This window comes from Acipenser ruthenus, chromosome 26 (genome assembly GCF_902713425.1).
Source record: "Acipenser ruthenus chromosome 26, fAciRut3.2 maternal haplotype, whole genome shotgun sequence".
NCBI classification, from domain to species: Eukaryota; Metazoa; Chordata; class Actinopteri; order Acipenseriformes; family Acipenseridae; genus Acipenser; species Acipenser ruthenus.
The window spans coordinates 3469847-3487906 of NC_081214.1; the positions used below are offsets into that span (position 1 = coordinate 3469847).

An 18060-nucleotide genomic window follows, 5' to 3' on the forward strand; every position below is an offset into this window, starting at 1 on the left:
ACCCTCCAAGGCTACATTATGTACAGCCTCAAAAACAGGTTTTAGGACACAAGCTCTCACCCCTTTGAATCTATATCCCTCTGAGCCATTCTATCACACCACACGTTTTGCAGCAGTGTGGGGTTATGAAGGACAGCTCCAAGTTCTGTTACAGCTCAGTGTCAGAAATGGGTTGAAAAACAGAAATGAACACAAACCTCCATTCTGTCTGTCTAGCTAAGTGGCATCACTAGATGAGTTTAGCTGACCTGGGACACCCTGCAGCATTTCTGATTAGGGTGCCTGTAGTACCAACTGCAGTAAAATACCTGAGTGTAATGTGTATAGTGTCCAGCAGGCGGCTTAGGACTAAATAAAATGGTCCTAATGTTATTCAGCTTTTCTATCATTCTTAAATGGTATTTAATAATAATATGCAGGTAAAATGGCTGTTGCATCTGGGTACCTAATTACCTCAGCCAATTTCTGTCCAGTAGTCTCGCTGCAATCAGTTTGTTTGACCTACAGGACAGGAAGTGGGTAGATGTCAGGCAGGCTTCATTCAGAAGACAGTAAATCAATGTAATCTGTGTAAAATGTGTATTGTAATGAAAAGGTGACCATTGCTGAGACTGCTTTTGCTAATAAGAAGTGAGGATATTGATTTGCCAGCCTTGGTTTCCACGCCTTTATTTCCAGCCTCGTGGTTGAAGCGTTTCCCTGTGTTTGTTTAATGCACTGGTTCTCAAACTGGGGAAAGGTTTCGGTGTGACCTGCTTTATATGAAACAGCGCCAGAGCAATGCAGCAGGACCATGTATAGAAACTCACAGAGCAGCACTACAGCCGTCTAATTGATTGTTGTAATTCTATTTTCTGTTCCTGCAATACAACTCTGAATTGATACGGACACCAGACGCGGTGCGTTTCTTTTAAAAGAATGACCACGTTTATTTTTAAAATGTGATACAAACAGTAAATGCATTTGAAAAAGAGATGTGAAGGTACAGCTAGGCGCCACCAGGCTGCCTGCGGAGAGCGGAGGTGTTTCATCTTTACTTGGATTTAAAGACGTTGAATTTCAGATGCCTGCATCCCTGAGAAAGATACAGCGTTATACAAGAATGCTTAGTGCTGTCCGCCCACGAAGGAAACGGGAGTTCACAGCCGCTTGACAGGACGCTACTTGACAGGACATTGTTGTCACTCAACGGTAAGAGAAAGGCCACACTTCTGGAGCCCAGTTATCATGCCGTATTTCAGTGAACACTGCGCCCTGCTGGTCACCTGTCGGAACTGCGGGTTTACTTTTTCAAAAGGCTGAGCGCAGATCAGTGTGACAGTACATACTGTATATATAGAGAGAGAGAAATAAATACTATGTATGTTTTTTATGACTTGGAAATTAAAACTAAATAAAAAATCAAGAATGAATACCAAAACCTGAAAGATCTCTTTTGCCCACTGTATTTGCTCTCAGTCTTAGAAACGAGCCCCCTGCAGCACTGGGAATTAATATCCTTATTATTTGAGTAGCATTTTGTTTGCAGGTGCAGATCTAAAAGACTGAAGGTCTTCCAGTATTGATTTTGCTGACGGCTCAGTCGCTCGTTGTTGGGTGGCTGTCTGTCACTGGCAGGGTGGTCTGTCTGTTGCAGTGAGACCCGGCCCCCTGCAAGCCCCTGGGAAGGGGTGGGTGGGGGGTCTAGGTGGAGGTGGTCTCGAAGCAGCCTCGACGGTACCACTGCATGTCCTTCACTCTGCGGATGGATTGGATCTGGGGCTGGTTGCTTCCCCACTCGTTCCAGTGCTTGTACGGGCCGCACTCAAACACATACTGGTAACCACGGTAACCAGGGTACTGATACCCCACCCAGCTAGAAAGAAAGCACAGAATGATTATTATTAGCAGCAGCAGTATTAGTATTATCATCATCATCATCAATTGCCAGGGTTATTTTCAGGTTCATGATTTTATTAATGTCTGCAGATGAAGGATTGGAGAGGACACCATACTTTCATTTAATTCCCTACTGCACACAATTCAACTGTAATCAAGCCTGTTCTATTGGGTCTAAAGAGTGCAAGCCCGCCACCACATTAAACCCAGCCCCAGACTCACGTTCCTCCTGTGACCTGAATGCTGGCCACTCGGTCCTGGAAGCTGTAGGACCAGAGGCTGGGGATGTCCTCATCGCACACCTCCATCTTGCGTCCCTCGAAGTTCACACACTCGTACATGCAGATCTTATGGTCCTGCACGTCCTGGAGGAGGCATTAGAGAAAGATCTGGTGGTGTTATCACGGCGAGGAATCACCACTGCATACTGTTAAAGTACCGCAGCCCCTTTCAGGTGTTATTATTTACCTTCCAAGTCATTTTGACGTAGTGGATAACGCCATCTGGTGGGCCATTACTGTCATTTTTTTTTAAAGAGATTTTTAGTTTCTCTTAAAGGGGAGTCTAATACGGTGGAATAAACAAACCCCATATTTAAAGGGAGTGTTTCCCTCCCTTGTTGTCTAAGATCATGTTGTGGGGAACACTGTACATGTTTAGAACTGATAAACCTAAATCTAACAAGGTTACAGTACCGTCGTTTTACCCTTCTGCACCGTTCTTACCAGAGAGCACTATCATTGCAAGCTTCATTCACCTCTGAGCTGAACTGCACCAGCCCGTCCAGAGCAATCTAAAGGGGCGGGGCTTAATAAGAGTTCTGAAGTAACACAGCTCTGGACGTTCCTGAAACCTGTTAAAAGGAAGATCCAGCAGCCAATCAGTACTCACCATACGGACGGGACGGAAGGACATGAAGCGGTCGTTCCTGTAGCTGTTAGACCAGGAGTCCCAGCGAGGGTACTCCCCTTTCTCCAGCATGAACATCTCGCCCCCGAAATTCTGCTGCTCGTACCCCACCCACCTGCAAAAATCACACAAACCCCCCTCCCTGTTACTCACAATGCTGTGCAACAGCGCGTCGCACTGTCCAGGCATCACTCACACACACTGCACAGCTACGGTGCATGTCTTGTGTAATTATCTATGAATTCACATTTCCTACTGAAATTAGATAGTGGATTATATAGGGGGCGTGGTGGATTCTGACTGCTGTTACAGTGCATGTCCACCGGGTGGCACTGTGTTACGATCTCGTTCTCAGAAGCTTTTAGTGCAGGGCTGTCCAATCCCGGTCCTGGAGGGCCGCTCCACTCCAGGTTTCACAGGTACAATGAGATAATGAACTACTTCAGGGTCTGGATGGAGGTTTGATTGGTTCAGTTAAACAATTCAGACAAGGATTGGAAGGGCCAGCAATGTTACAAACAATGTTACGATTTTCTGCACATCACAAAGTCCATCTTTATTGAAATGCTACTCACGGGCCGCATTCAACGCGGATGGACCCCATTCTGTCAAACCCCCGGTCACACAGGTTACGGCACTCATTGTTAAACTCCATCCTGCGCCCTTGGAAATTTTCATATTCATAAAAGATGATCTGCAAGAAAACAAAAAAAAAAAATTGCCAATGAAATTGCAGGACAGTGTGGTATTTTTGGATGACCCAGCCCAAGTCTTTAATACAGTATATCGCTGCAGCAAGCCGCTGTAAGGTGTCATCAATGTCTGATAGCGACGATTCTATTTTGAATAGCAAGAATTCTATTGTGGATGTCTTATCATTTTTTGTCACGGTCACAGAGGCTCCACCTAGTGTCCAAACTGCAGAATTGCGATCAGTCTGCGCTCGAGACGGTTCCAGCCTCTAGAAAGAGTTCTCTTGCAGGATTTTCAAGTGCAATGTAAATTATCCAGTCCAGGTATTTCGTTGTGGGATAACTCTTATAAAAAGCACATTTATATATTATAGTAAAACGCTTTTTATGTGGTTTATTTTATCAGAAAACGTCACTAGTTGGCAATAGCAAACATTTGTATTTAACAATGTTGATAATGACCCCTTACCTATGAACGCGTTTTAGAATTACAATTTGTGTGCCCTATTTTAATTTAAAAAAAATCTCTCGGGAGTTACCGGCTTTGCAGCATTACTGTAATCCCATAAATTTTACATTTGCGGTCGAGCGTCATTTAATTTGCCCTGTACTGTGCTTAGGACCGTATTACAGAATAACACGGCTGCAAAACACACAGCTAAATAAGTTACATAGAAGTAATGTTGTATTTTGGTGCATTGCTATAGGCACACCGCTGACTTTTCTATTGGACTTACCTTATAGTTGCGCAGGCCCTTCGGATGGCTTCCAATACTGCCCTGAGCTGCGGAATGAGACATCGCGGCAACAGCTGAAACAGAGAAGGACCATAAAGAACGGGCAGTCGTTACGAGCACAATTTAAAAAGATGTACTGTGTTGTATCACGCTTGCTGCCTCCAGGAAGTTTTAGAACATTTTGCATTCCTGTAGTAAACTTCTATAGACTAAAAAAAACCGTTTTTCTATCCAGGTGCAGCGGGGGTGTCAGAGTTTAGGACAGTCTGCTGGTAATCCCCACACTTCATTCAAAAGTGCATTGAACCGACTGCCACGCATTTATTGAATATTGCCTACCAGCACCTAACACAGATTGGCAGGGCGTTCTCACCTAAATACTCCTAGCAGGATGAGAGAGGAGAAAAGGGAAAAAAAGGCCGAAGTGGTATTTGGACTCGACCGTGTGTGGGTTATATATATATATATCCCACCCCCTTTTTTTTACTTCAATAGCTGAACGGCTTGTTCTTGTTTTTGAATGGCAGCCGGTCGGATAATGGCATGCTGTTTGTGAACGGGCGCGCTTATCTCTCCCTGCCGCTGACTCGGCTCATCGCATTGTTGTGCGTGTCCGCCGGCCAGCCACTGCGCTCAGCAGAAAGGGGGCCCTCCGATTGTGCTGACCGCGAAATGTGCTGATCTCAGGAGCCGGCCTCGGCACGTCCATTGTCCGCTCGGTTCATTATCGACGCTATACATTCACTCACGGTTTACTCTTTGGTTTAGCCAGCAGGGGTTGGGTGAGTCCAACACACCCGTGCTGGCATGTTGCCAATTCTGGCCAACAAGGAATCGGTCTTAAGTGACGTAATCCTAAAACATCAATTGTATGCTGAGAAAATACAATTACAGTTTACAGAAAGCGTCATTCCTCTTTGAAATCCTCTGGACCCTCTTTCTCGTCAGAGTATGAAATAAACAACCAGCCTTCTTCTTATAACCTGGAGCAAGGGGAGGTTTTCAGTGTCCATTGCAGTGCAATCTAATTGCTTCCTTACATTTGTTCCATCATCCGAGCATAACACTGGGATGATCTGCCCTTCCTTATTCTTGTATCACGTTTGCATAGTTCTTGTTTTTAAACTTGCATGTCCAAGATCCTTGCGGTGTTATCGGTATGGGTGTGTAATTACGCAGCTTTTGCATGCATGGCACTGCTGAGTAATTAAATCAGACGCACAGCATCGTGTTACCTGATGTGATTACGTGGTATCCTAGTAGAAGGCATTTCAATGTAATTGCACACTTATTTTACCAGCAGTTACCATGTGGAAGCAAGACCCATGGGTAGGCATCTAGTTATTACAAGGTAATTACGTTGTATGTATACCTGATAATGTAACATGGTACTCAGAACAAGGCAATGCGTAGAATAGTATAGTACTGTAGAGTATAGCCCCTAGTTTGTGGTCTGATAAAACTGTTTATGTGAACTCTATGGGGTATCCCTTATAAAGGTTTCGCACAGTGTTTTTGCAGTTTCCCTCATGCTTTTTCCATGGTTATACTACTGGATTTATCATAGTTTACAATGGATTGCCATGTTTATTAACGTGCTTTACCATACCTCGCTATTCTTTACAATGCTCACCTATGCTTCACCATGCTTTCACTGTGCTTTATTACACTTTGCTGTGCGTTTACAATGGTAAACTTTTATAAGGGCGTTTGGTGTCCAGCTTTGACCTGGCCTCTCTGTACAGAATGGAAGGTCTCATTCTGCTCTGTAGCAGATAAATCCGGCGGCTCAGCGGGAGATAATGGGCCACAATGCAATGTGCTGACAAGGGCCCAGTCCGCCGCTCCATTCACGCGCCGTGTGTATAAATAGCCCCGCTCAGATCGAGTCAGGAGGCAGTATTTGTGGACACTCTGGGTGCACACAGGTTTTTATTGGTAGGTCAGGTAAGCCCATCTGTCTCGAATATTGAATATCATTTTGCTCTATTAATAACAACAAATACACACACTTTACATTCTACACACACATACATCTTGAAGAAGACCCAAACAGCTAAGTAATACCGTCCCTCTAAATGGTTTGTTTTTATGTTGCAGATCAGGTGTAATATTTAAGCACCAGACAGAATGGCGCAGACAAATCCGATGCCCATGGGACCATGGAAGGTAACCAGCCGTCTTTTATTTACGCATTCATTTCAATTCCGATGTGTTTCCTTTATCGTGCAGCTGATCTCCAGGACTGAGTCAGCTGCTAAGCTCTGCTTTCTGACGACTCGGTTGCGGCACGTCCTTTTTTCATTGTGTTCTTAAATGTGCGCTCGGATGTCCTGATTGTGCTGGTTTGAACTCCTGATCAAGACAAGTTTAAAAGGGTTTGCCATCTCATGTATTCAAAGTTAGTTTGTTCATAGTATTTTCGGGTCTATTTCGTTGATCCATACAGCGGTGAATCTGACATAATCTGACTCTACTGTGTATTAACCTGGCTGATTTCCTGTATTGGGTGATTGTTTGACGCCCCTGTTAAGAACACTCAATACAATAAAAACAGAGAGAACCCTAAACCATACTGTGGGACAGAAAAATAAATAACTAACTAAAAACTATTTGACTTCAGTGTAAAAGTGGGGACAAAAAGGATGGTGTGGAACTGCAGCTTGACATTTTTGTTTGTTTCAGATCACGGTCTATGATCAGGAATGCTTCCAGGGCAAGCGCATGGAGTTCACTGGCTCCTGTCAGAATATCATGGAGTGTGGGTTCGACACTGTCCGCTCAATGAAAGTGGAGTGCGGCGCGTAAGTAAACTGTCCACGCGCGGTAGCGCAATGGCACGGGGGGGATGAGGGCTTGTAAACACTGATTCAGTACGGGGGTAGTGTTCTTTAAAGTTTAGGTTATATTTTCATGATCTAAACAGTGCCAGATCTAACTACCACCGCCTTACAACTCTATATTAATCACGCTGGGTTTTTATAGGTTATTAAATTCTGATCTCAAAACGTTTTACTCCAAATTGTTTCAGAAAAAATCACACAAATTCCAAAAGTGACAATAAATAGCATAGACTGCTTTTACAACCTCCGAAATGAAAAGCTTCCTCTGTTAATTGCTGGTTTGGTAACGTTATTGGGTGCCTTTCCTTTCGGAGATAATTGTGCTCATGACGATTTGGCGTACACAAATATCTGTCCCAGAATGCATTAGTAAGATGAAACTGCGCATGTAATTTATCATGGTAAAAGCGAAGTGTTGTACAGGGTAGTGAAAATGTGGTAAAACCCTGGTAATAAAGCATATTCAATGCACAGTGTAAGCCTGGGAAAGTGCGTAAAAGCGCACGTTTGCCATGGTTACATTTAATATGGGACCCTGCGGCTTAATGCTGTTGAATGCATATCTTATATGTGGAGACGGTATGCAGATTTCAGTGCACGGTTCCCTCTCTGTCTTGCAGCTGGGTCGGCTACGAGCACTCCAGTTTCTGCGGGCAGCAGTTCATCCTGGAGAGAGGAGAGTACCCTCGCTGGGACGCCTGGAGCGGCAGCAACGCCTATCACATTGAGAGGATGATGTCCTTCCGCCCCATCTGCTCCGCTGTGAGTACACCGCAGCAACAAATACAGTGCTGCTGGCATTTCCCTGATCTGGGGCGCCTGTTACATTTACAAAACTAGAACCGAACAATCAAAAAAGTTCAGTACTGACTGTTATAATTCAAGGCCTTTGAAATTATCCACACTTGGAATGATGATACGGGACATAATATTGGACAAACGTTTTAAAAGTTAGCGACTGAAAGCATCACGTGCATATCATACAAAGTAATATAAAAATATGCATTGAGGAGCAAAACAACCATAAAAAGTAGTCTCATATGAAAGTATTTGAATACTGTACAACTAAAAGCATATATGTAGATGAGGCTCCAGAAAGGGCTTGCAGATTTAAAACGATTAATAATCAATGTATTGATTCGTTGGTGCATCTCTAGTACATGGCGATGCCTCCTCTCAGTGCGGCAGTCCTGGGGTATATCACGGTGGTGCTGCTCCGAGATCTCCTTGTTTTAATAGCTGCTGCTTGCTCCCTATTCCTCCCCCTGCACAGAACCACAAGGAGTCCAAGATGACCGTGTTTGAACGGGAGAACTTCATCGGGCGCCAGTGGGAGCTGTGCGATGACTACCCCTCTCTGCAGGCTATGGGCTGGTGCAACAATGAGATCGGCTCCATGAAGACCATGAGTGGAGCGTGAGCAAAAATAATTTGCGGTTTCTGGCCCTGCATGTCCAAAACATGAATCAAACCTGTGCTCTTAAATAGAGTCGGTGCATACATTACTACATTTAGTTTCACTGAAATGATCCTTTGCTATAAGAAATGCATTTAACAGGAGTTATTTTCCAAAAACCTTACATTCTGGTCTAATTATCAGTACCTGCATGGATAACAAGAGTGTATCCTTTGCTTCTCTAACCATGTGTCCCCCACTCTCTCCTCAGCTGGGTGTGTTATCAGTACCCTGGTTACCGTGGATACCAGTATATCATGGAGTGCGATCGCCACGGTGGAGAGTACAAACACTGGAAGGAGTGGGGCTCCCATGCCCAGACTTTCCAAGTGCAGTCCATCCGTCGAATCCAGCAGTGAGCGAGCGAACCCCCCTCCCTCCCAACCAACCAACCCACCCTTAAAGACCATGAAGAGGACTGCAAGCCTGTGGTGTGGCGACTCCTTCCCCCGCCAGACAAACTGAAGTCTGTACTACACTGTGGAACTACTCTGACTTTGCAGAAACACCAGTTATTGTACCAGCTGTTTACAAATGATTAAAGAAAATGTGTCACAAATGCATCTGTGGCTCCGTTTTTTTTTTTTGTTAAGTCAAATGCAACTTGTCACTGTAAACCATTATATATATATATATATATATAAAGCTGAGACATTCATACATCAAGAATTCTTGTTGCAGCCGCAAGACACTGAAAGGTAGCGTGCATTGTTGGATACTGCACATGTGCAAGTAAATTGTGTTCATTTGGTAGCTGATATTCCTAATTTGGAGGACCATATGGCAGACATCTAGCCCATGCATTGCATACAATCTATTGAAATTGTAATTAGATCATCCTGCAGTAGCAGCTCAAAAGAATAAATACTAGAGGCAAGGTTTGAACTAGAGTATTGGTATATGTTGGCCATGGTAGAGCAGGTAAATATCCCCAAGCTTGCATACCACGATAATGTGCAGAGTCTTCACTGTCACAGTCTGCTCTCACTACACCTCTAAGTGGAGAGTAGTGACAGCAAGCACTAGTCTAAATCAGTCTCAAAGTCAGGGGTTTGATTTTTATCAAGGGAAATTAAGTCAAGAGGCAAGCAACTCAAATCTCATTACTTTATTCCAAGTCCATTAAACACAAAAATCACAGCTTTGTCTCTCTACTAGTGCGAAGTGTCAGCTTCCAGACAGCACCCACCAGCACAGCCCCCGTCAACACCACAGTGAGGACCCATGGAAGGTGCTTCATGAACCCTGCAGGAAATGAGAGATTCAGCATGTGATTATATATTTTTCCACAACTGTGAAAACACCCTGGTTGCAACCCTTTGTTGGGAATTGTCAAGGGTATTAAAAGGGGGTGGGGTGCTGAAACTTTACCCTCAACTGGGTTCACAGATCCCTATCTGCATTAATCTTGTCACTGAAGCCAGACCTAGATCTGCTGGAGTCTATCCAGTTGTAACAAGTGTACTACATGCCCATGTGTATTTGACCCATATATCATTGCTGTAACCAGTTACCTTGGTCTTCAACCTCACTTCCCTCCTGGAAGGGTGTCCCAATGAGGCTGGGCCTACTGTCCGTCACCAAATCTACATCTGAATAAGTATTGCGTGCTCTCCCTAGAAAAAGCAGTTGAGAGAAATAAAGCAGCTTTCTATAGAAACAGGATGATTCATCAATAGCAGCATATGAACACTGCAACAGGAGGAGATCCAACATGCCCAAGTGTTGCTCTTCAAGCATCCAAGAAGCACTTCCACCCCAATAGATCATTGAAGCCACCACGTACCATTGTGGTCAACCTCAACATTTCTTTCCGCCTCCATGAAAATAATGGGTCCACTGTGGGCAATCACCATATCCCGCTGTGCAAGTTCAGCTTGTCTGGCAACTCCTAGAAAGACAAATACAAAATCATAGCCTTTCTAATGGCTATAGAAGACTAGCACCAGATTTTCCTTTAGGTCAAATGATTCAGGACATCAAATGACACTTCAGTTTGCAGTACTGCCATAGGATTCAAAAGGATACCCATGGACCAAGTCCTGGGTTTATGAAAGTACTTACTTCCTCCAGGGGGACAGCTGACAGTGCAAGAGTCTGAAGCAGATGGAGAACATGCCGCTGCACTACAGTACAGGAAGATCTGAAAAGACAAAATTGAGTTCAGCCCTCTTGATATCATGATCTGTTTGGACAGAAATTATCCTACTGGAGCCAAATGGATACAGCATTAACAAAGGTTCTCCACCATGGTCCATTATTTTAAAAAGTATTCCAGTTCAACGTGCATTGCATCCAAGAAAGCACTCAGTTCAATGGCTAAAGGGTTAAACGGTCATTCCATGCAGAGAGAGAGCGCACACTTACTGGCTCCTTGGAGGCCTTCTTTAGAAGCACATTCACAAAGGCAAACATCTTCAACTGAAACCGTTTATAGTGTGTTGGGTTTACTAGTCCTGAAGAGGCATTAACTGGGATCAGCGATGTCAGATAGTTGTAGTCTTCCTTGTATGGGCAGCTTTAAAAAAAAAAAAAATAATATAGGATTAGTCTACAGAATGAAGTAGGGCAATTTCTATATATGCTAGAAACAGATTAATAATGCTCAAGTAGGAGACACTTACCCATCCACCAGAAGGCTCCAGCGGGGCTCGCTGAGGGGGCTTGTGGTAGACGTAGCCCAGCAATCATCTAGAACCAGGTGGATTTTGGGGTCTGTTCTCCCCAAGAGGCGAACCTCTACGTACACAAGTTCTCGGAGCACTCTGACAAGGGGGTACTCCAAGTCGGCAAAGTAGGATCCATAGGCTTTATCTGGGGGGGGGGGGGGGGGGGGGGGGGTGGAATAAAGCCAAGCCACCAATTGTTTGAGATATGCGTCCATACAGGAATCACAATACTTTAAAGTAATTAAACACTTATAGTTTCTCAAAACAGGAGTGCAACAGCCATGGAAAGATTACCATGGTTGAGTCTTGACCGAGTTAATGGTTCAGCTAAACCATCTCAATTGATCGGGATAATAATATAAAATTTGCAAGACCAATGGTGCAAAGTACCAAAAAACACACCAGGCTTGGTAGCCAACAGAAATACCTTTTGCAATTCTGAGCTCAATGCGGAGAGGTCCCTGTTCAGCTACAGGGCGCGGTGGGTCTACAGATTGGATTTGGACCTGCAGAGGCAGGGCCATCTTCGCAGAATAGAGACAGCGGATGGTCAATCTGCACAGCAAAAGTTAAATAGAGAAATCAAGCATTTGAGACTGAATGCAAGTCATGATTATAGAGTTGACATGGAAGGACAAGATCAGTCATAGGACCAGAGTAACCCAGAAACACAAGCATGATCCAGTTTATTACAACAGAATGCATAGACCTTGGTTCCATTTAGAATAGCCATGGTGTTTATATATAAAAAGCTTTGTAAAATTAGTTCAGCTTTAGCAGCAAGCTAAACATTCATTACAATGGAGTAATGAGGAAAGACTTGCCAAGTTCCCAGATGTCTACTTACTTGTAATCTGCATCTCTGGTGATTGACCCATATCGACTGTCCAGAACATCTATAGTGCCAGACATCTCATTCTCATAAACGACTTTGTCATCAGCCAGCTGAATGAGGGAGTGTAATGAGTCAGTACTGCAGGTGCCCAAGAAAGCAGGTAGCAAACAGGGAGCTACACCCCACCCCCCTCAAAATCAAACATCCATGCAGGCTGCTCTACCACACCTCCATGAGTGAATGGACAATAGCAGGCTGGCAAAGCACCAAATCAGAATATCCAGTTATAGAAACAGACCCTGAAATTTATATTAAAGCACATCACTAGTTCATGCAATATGCTAGTGTAGTATATACAGCATGAATGACATGTGGAATTAAAAGTATACAGGTTGCAGGCATTTATACACAGCGAGTTGCTAAAAGGACATTAAACTTGCAACTGCAAGAAACCATGGCTAAAGACTAGAGAGATTAAGGAATGTTTGAATACACATGCACCTATTAATAGGGCAATACAAGTATGATATTAGACTACATATACAATAGCAAGAGGCCTTAAGTTTAGGGGCACTAATGACACTGTGCACAACTCAAAAAAGGCTGCAGGCACTCACCCTTAAGCGAGTCCCACAAGCGCCAAGTGGAAACTTGAACAGCAGGAAGCTGGCAGAACGGCCAACTGGAGCACATGGCGGGTTTCGTCCCCCAATCAAACTGACCGAATTGAGAAGCAAGTCCGGCTTAGTCACCGCCTTACTAATAGCGGTCATCATGTAACCGTCTCGGGTGCACTGGACATTTACTGAAAGGGGGAGGCGAACACAAGATGTTTGGGAACCAACGTCCGATCAGGCAATAGTATCTGAACTACTACTCAGTCATTAGAAAAGGCATACCCATTAAGCAGCACACAACTTAAACAAGTCCAATTAAAATTGAACAGGCTGCACCAATGTATTTAAAATAAGCTAAAAAGCAAGAACACACATTTGACAGTTATGCATCCCCCAGGAGACGGCTTACAAGTAATACTACACAGAACACATGCATGAAGCAATAGCCAGGACTCCACAGAAGATCCTCAGTCTCACACAAACAGATTGCTTAACTATCTAGGTACTGCAGGTAAGAGCAATCACCAACCAGTATTTCCATAGTAGCAAGCAGGGAACATGGTAGACTTGAAGCAACATCCTTTGACCCTACAGGCTGTTTGATTAATGTTGGCTTCACCACAGGGCAACACTTCTGTTGATGGAACCTCGCAAGAACCTGTAACCGGCAATGAAATGCCCTGGGAAGTCGTGGTCCGAACAGGATTAGTGATCCAGGAATCTGGCAAAAAGAAAGCTAGGTTAAAGGATAGTCAACTGCAAAATGCTCAATGCATGTGTAAACCTTTTATATTTAAAGAGAGAAGATCCTAGATCATCCCATTTCTACAGACAAGCATATAGCAACCACAGGCTTTCCAGTCACTCAAACCTTGACTGATAGAAATCTCCCTATACTACATATTTTTGTATAGTTGTTACTTGTGGCTAATCTTAAAATATTTCCATCCAATACAAACTATTGCAAATTAAGGTTCATCCCAGCACCAATATCCCCATCTATTAAACATGCAATCTGCAATTCCTGAAAACCACATCACGTTAACAAGCATATTTGATTGCACAAGGTTTCAGGTCCAAGAATAGGGTACAAGTTAGCCTCATCTTGACAAAGCAAAAAAAATACAGTCTTACAGTAAGGGCATTCCATGGGAGTCTTCTTAATGATCATTATTCTATCACTTGGGTCCACTGCTTCAACAAGGGCAGAAAGCATGTATTTGTTATTCTGTAGATGGGAGGGAAGAAAGTTAAACTATTGCAACATGAGGCAGTTTAAAGTTGAGTTCAACTACATTTCTTGGTTGGTTTATATGGGGTGATAAAGTGAGATTAGACTACAAGCTCGCTCTATTTAGGGTTGGATTACATGATGGAGGATCCAAAATGACCTGGATAGGGATTTTTGCATGGTTACACTGTTAAGCTAAGGCATGCAGGACTCTTACTGTAGCTTGTAACCTTTCACAGCTAAAGTGAATTACTAAAGACATATGTGCAGACGCTACATACCTGTTGTCTAACATAACAGCCGTCATAATAGACCTGGAAGACGCTCACGTGGTTGGGCATATCAGAGCGTATGTTGTATCTACACTTGAAAGCAATAGAGGTCGCATCAAGCCAATTGCCTTGCAGATCTGTGGAAAACAAAGGGGACATTGTATATTTTCACAATACACTAGCATAAAAATAAATAAAGCTTATATAAAAACTAGATTTCAATTATATATTATACACACACACACACACACATATACACAGGTCACACATACACACACAGGTCACACACATAAAACAGCTACACACCCTGAACTTTAAATCTACTGCTCGTCCCCTGAAATTGAGTAGGCGTTATCTTCAACTCCATGTAATTGTCGGCGCAGGTGATAACATCAGTGAGATCTTCAAACTTCACTGACGTCTCACTTCTCCTCTCCCTGTAGGACCCGAAAGCCGCATTCACAAGCCCGAAGAACACGCAAACCGTGACCCACCGGGCAGCGCTAGACCGTACAGACTCCATTGTTTTCAACGACTGATCACAATACAGCGGGGTCCTCTTAAATACAGCTAGACTAAGTAGGTTCAATTAACACTACCGACCATCTAGGCGGGATATCAGACGGGGCTCATTTGCAACACGTGAATATATATAGATAGATAGATATATAGATAGATAGATAGATAGATAGACACACACACACACACACACACACACACACACACACACACACACACACACACACACACACACAGACACACACACACACACACAGTATTAATTAATTGAATGTGTTTGGTGCATATACGGCTGGTTTCATTGACCCTGGTTAGCACTAATCTGACTTTAGGTAAAGTAATTCAAGATGTGTGCTAATCTTATGCCGTTAAACCAGCTGCAGATGCACTTTTCATTTGTTGTATATGTGTATTCATATATCTAGGCGTTTATATTATTATTATTATTATTATTATTATTATTATTATTATTATTATTATTATTATTTATTTCTTAGCAGACGCCCTTATCCAGGGTGATTTACAGACGTAAACAAATACATTTCAAGAATCACAGTACAAGTAATAATACAATTAAGAGCAAGATAAATACAATGACTTCGGTTCTAGCAAGTGCAAGTATATGACAAAATACGATTCAATAACGGAGCAGATAACAGTGTCAGTGATAGTTACATCAGGATATAATTAAATACAAAATACTACAGATTAAATAACACTTGACAGATTACAGTAATCTAAAGTACAGGATTAAATGCAGTAAAATAGGGGGCAGATAAGAGTAAATCGGAAGGTGTGGAATATATTGAGGTTATCTTTCAACCACACACATGACTAATAATTAAATGCAATAACACTAAGCCTAAGAATTTAAAGCACACGCCTTTATTTGGACCGCGGTTGTTTAAAAGGTAACTGGCAGAGTTGCAGATAATGTATTTCCTGTTGCAGATTGTGCAGGTGGCAGTGAGACTGCGTGTTGTATTAATGGAGTGATTTTCAGATCCAGTGTGGGACTTGATTAAATGTATTTAAGATGCACCCAATCCCCCTACTGTTTACATACAACTGTATGTTGCTCTTACATTTTTACCTATAGCTTGAGAACCACGCATTCCTAGTTGGGGCAGCAGTGTGGAGTAGTGGTTCGGGCTTTGGACTCTTGACCAGAGGGTTGTGGGTTCAATCCCTGGTGGGGGACACTGCTACTGTACCCTTGAGCAAGGTACTTTACCTAGATTGCTCCAGTAAAAACCCAAATGGGTAATTGTATGTAAAAAATAATGCAATTGTATGTAAAAATAATGTGATATCTTTTAACAATTATAAGTCACCCTGAATAAGGGCATCTGCTAAGAAAGAAATAGTTGGTGCACATTGGTACTGACATTCCTTTGCACAAGTTATTTATGTAAATCATGGTGACCTAATGTTGCACGAGTTCTGGCCTCTGATTGGTTAGGCTAATAAAGGTTACACCTTGGAAACTACACACTTAATTTGCTAAAGAAGGGCATTTGTTACTAGAATGCATCCCTCATTATGTGAGTGTGTGTCATGGTCACAGTATTGAAGACTGGCATTAGAGTATTAGTATTAGCTATATTTGGGCACTTGTCCAATTTTGATGAGTGTTTGTTTGGAAATGCCATTCTGGATGTTGTGTGTAATTGAAACCGGACCATCCGAGCTTTATAAGGCCACATCTTGCAAAACTTTTTGTCTGATTTGAGTTAACCTGTTCTTTTACTTGCCAGGGTGGGGACTTGGCACAAACCAGCGACCGGGCACACTGCATGCCAGCCTCTTAACCTGGTATGCAAAACAGCAGGCTTGTCTGGAGGTGTGGTTATAGAGCTTTTAATCTCATCTCAGTGACAGGGGTTCAATCCACAATGGCAGTGCATCACACAGCACTGCCCAACACACATGAATAGGCATGTTCGTGTTCCTGACCTCATCTTGTGATCTGGGTGTCAAGTTACGCCCAACAGTGTCTTTTTCAACTTTTATTTTTCTTTTCACGTGGCTTACACTTCTCAAATCAGGTTACCCAGAGCAAGTTGTAGAATACTTTTCAATGACAGAGGCCAGGAGCTGCAAAGAGCATGCACATGTTCCAGGAGCAGGGGGAATAAGCAATAATCAAGAGAGACAAATAGTGCCCTACTCACCCAGAGCATCCTGCTCCACACACTAGTGTGGGACTGCGTGAAGGTCTCCACAAAACAGCAACTACGAAAACCGGTGCACAGCCGTACAAGAGAAACAAATGATCTGCTTAAAGTGCCAGTGTCTGTCACCTAAGCATGCTGGACCTGTTCGATAGTACCAGCAGACTCAAACTAATCATGGCATAAGCCAATTACACAATATTGAGGGCCATGTGGCCAATCAGTGGTTTTACTAATCATAAATAAACTTATGCCCAGCATACCAGCTCGTGGTCATTTCTATCATGGCAGTGAAATGTTACTGTGTGATGTTCAGTGGTGTTTAATCATGTAAAATTACCTAGTAATATTCAGTAGACGCAAGCAGCTGAAAAGCTAGGAACCAAGTCGACTAGATTCAATAAAACTAGTAACATATGTTAGATATAGTGTAGCAAAAGCACATTTTTATAGTAAACAAGAAAGTTGTGGTTCTCAAAGCTGTAATGGAGCTTGCAGGTGTTATCTATAACCTCCTCCTGCTGCATGTAGCTTCACCACGCAAGGTTGATGGGTTAGGAAGCGTTGGGCCTTACAGCACTGCTGCTCATTTCAGACTACTGGAATCTGTCAGTCCAGGACTTTCTTACAACCCTGTTCTTAATTATTACATGGAGCAGTCCAGCGCTTTGTTCCAAACCTATATGTAATTGAACAGTCATTCCTGTTTGGAGTAAATTCCTGTTCTGGAATGGACTAAAGAGGCACAACTGAGTATCACTGCATTATTGCAATGACTTCTTTTTGGAAATGTAGAGAAGCCATTTTATGGAAAAGTAGAATATTCAGAAGGTAAAAAGCAGAGAGAAATGCAGTGTCATGTGAAGCAGCTTTAATAAAACTGTTGGTATATATTTTAGTAGGTTACTACACTGTAGCCATGATCACAGCATAAGCATTAAAACATCTAAAGCATACAGCTAAATAAGTGTTTTATATAGATAAAACAAACAAAACACTTTTCAGAAATGCCTAAAGGAACTACACAGGACTAAAGCATCATGTGTCAATACAAAGCCTTTGGTTCAGCCCCTGCTGTCTATTCTAGTCACCCCCAGTGTGGTGGACTGTCCGAATGGACAACAGAAATACAAGGATTACAAGTCAGGTGTCCCAGTTCAGCTCTTAGATAAGGAGGTACAAAACTGTTTCATTACCTACTATTGGACACATGACAAGGGCCTAAAGA

The 18060-nt window shown here is 42.9% G+C and overlaps 3 protein-coding genes across 5 annotated transcripts; 1 reads left to right on the plus strand and 2 right to left on the minus strand.

Annotated features, from left to right (window-relative positions):
- Window positions 1-562: 562 nt before the first annotated feature.
- Window positions 563-4738, minus strand: LOC117430273 (beta-crystallin B1-like). Its single transcript, XM_034050145.3, has 6 exons — window positions 4590-4738; window positions 4217-4290; window positions 3363-3481; window positions 2770-2902; window positions 2101-2243; window positions 563-1855 (listed from the first exon to the last, which is right to left on the minus strand). The coding sequence occupies exons 2-6, from the start codon at window positions 4277-4279 to the stop codon at window positions 1684-1686; spliced, it is 630 nt and encodes a 209-aa protein (XP_033906036.2). The 5' UTR covers window positions 4280-4290; window positions 4590-4738; the 3' UTR covers window positions 563-1683.
- A 1299-nt stretch (window positions 4739-6037) lies between these two features.
- On the plus strand, window positions 6038-9078 carry LOC117430274 (beta-crystallin A1). Of its 3 annotated transcripts, none has more exons than XM_034050146.3 (6): window positions 6038-6163; window positions 6317-6385; window positions 6902-7020; window positions 7680-7821; window positions 8333-8475; window positions 8727-9078. In XM_034050146.3, exons 2-6 carry the CDS (start codon window positions 6347-6349, stop codon window positions 8872-8874), a joined length of 591 nt encoding a protein of 196 aa, XP_033906037.2. In that variant the 5' UTR covers window positions 6038-6163; window positions 6317-6346; the 3' UTR covers window positions 8875-9078. The 3 variants fall into 3 exon arrangements, with proteins under 3 accessions (XP_033906037.2, XP_033906038.2, XP_058857173.1); XM_034050147.3 differs by having other exon boundaries at window positions 6134-6154; XM_059001190.1 differs by having other exon boundaries at window positions 6142-6163; window positions 6322-6385.
- A 530-nt stretch (window positions 9079-9608) lies between these two features.
- LOC117430272 (zona pellucida sperm-binding protein 4-like) lies at window positions 9609-14695 on the minus strand. The gene is made up of 13 exons (XM_034050144.3): window positions 14446-14695; window positions 14149-14276; window positions 13771-13864; window positions 13166-13357; window positions 12637-12824; window positions 12032-12129; window positions 11612-11739; window positions 11140-11329; window positions 10883-11033; window positions 10580-10658; window positions 10302-10406; window positions 10030-10131; window positions 9609-9760 (listed from the first exon to the last, which is right to left on the minus strand). Exons 1-13 carry the CDS (start codon window positions 14660-14662, stop codon window positions 9651-9653), a joined length of 1782 nt encoding a protein of 593 aa, XP_033906035.3. The 5' UTR covers window positions 14663-14695; the 3' UTR covers window positions 9609-9650.
- Window positions 14696-18060: the final 3365 nt, after the last annotated feature.

What these genes read in the sequence shown, in the direction of transcription:
- LOC117430273 (XM_034050145.3), bottom strand. Translation starts at nt 4,279, where the DNA reads ATGTCTCATTCCGCAGCTCAGGGCAGTATTGGAAGCCATCCGAAGGGC. An exon ending in ATCCGCGTTGAATGCGGCCC is followed by an intron (nt 2,903 to 3,362) that starts GTGAGTAGCATT and finishes TGATTTTTGCAG; the next exon opens with GTGGGTGGGGTACGAGCAGC. An exon ending in CCTTCCGTCCCGTCCGTATG is followed by an intron (nt 2,244 to 2,769) that starts GTGAGTACTGAT and finishes TGCCTCCTCCAG; the next exon opens with GACGTGCAGGACCATAAGAT.
- LOC117430274 (XM_034050146.3), top strand. Translation starts at nt 6,347, where the DNA reads ATGGCGCAGACAAATCCGATGCCCATGGGACCATGGAAG. An exon ending in ATGAAAGTGGAGTGCGGCGC is followed by an intron (nt 7,021 to 7,679) that starts GTAAGTAAACTG and finishes TCTGTCTTGCAG; the next exon opens with CTGGGTCGGCTACGAGCACT. An exon ending in ATGAAGACCATGAGTGGAGC is followed by an intron (nt 8,476 to 8,726) that starts GTGAGCAAAAAT and finishes CTCTCTCCTCAG; the next exon opens with CTGGGTGTGTTATCAGTACC.
- LOC117430272 (XM_034050144.3), bottom strand. Translation starts at nt 14,662, where the DNA reads ATGGAGTCTGTACGGTCTAGCGCTGCCCGGTGGGTCACGGTTTGCGTG. An exon ending in CAGCTGTCCCCCTGGAGGAA is followed by an intron (nt 10,407 to 10,579) that starts GTAAGTACTTTC and finishes TTGTCTTTCTAG; the next exon opens with GAGTTGCCAGACAAGCTGAA. An exon ending in AAGTGAGGTTGAAGACCAAG is followed by an intron (nt 9,761 to 10,029) that starts GTAACTGGTTAC and finishes CATTTCCTGCAG; the next exon opens with GGTTCATGAAGCACCTTCCA.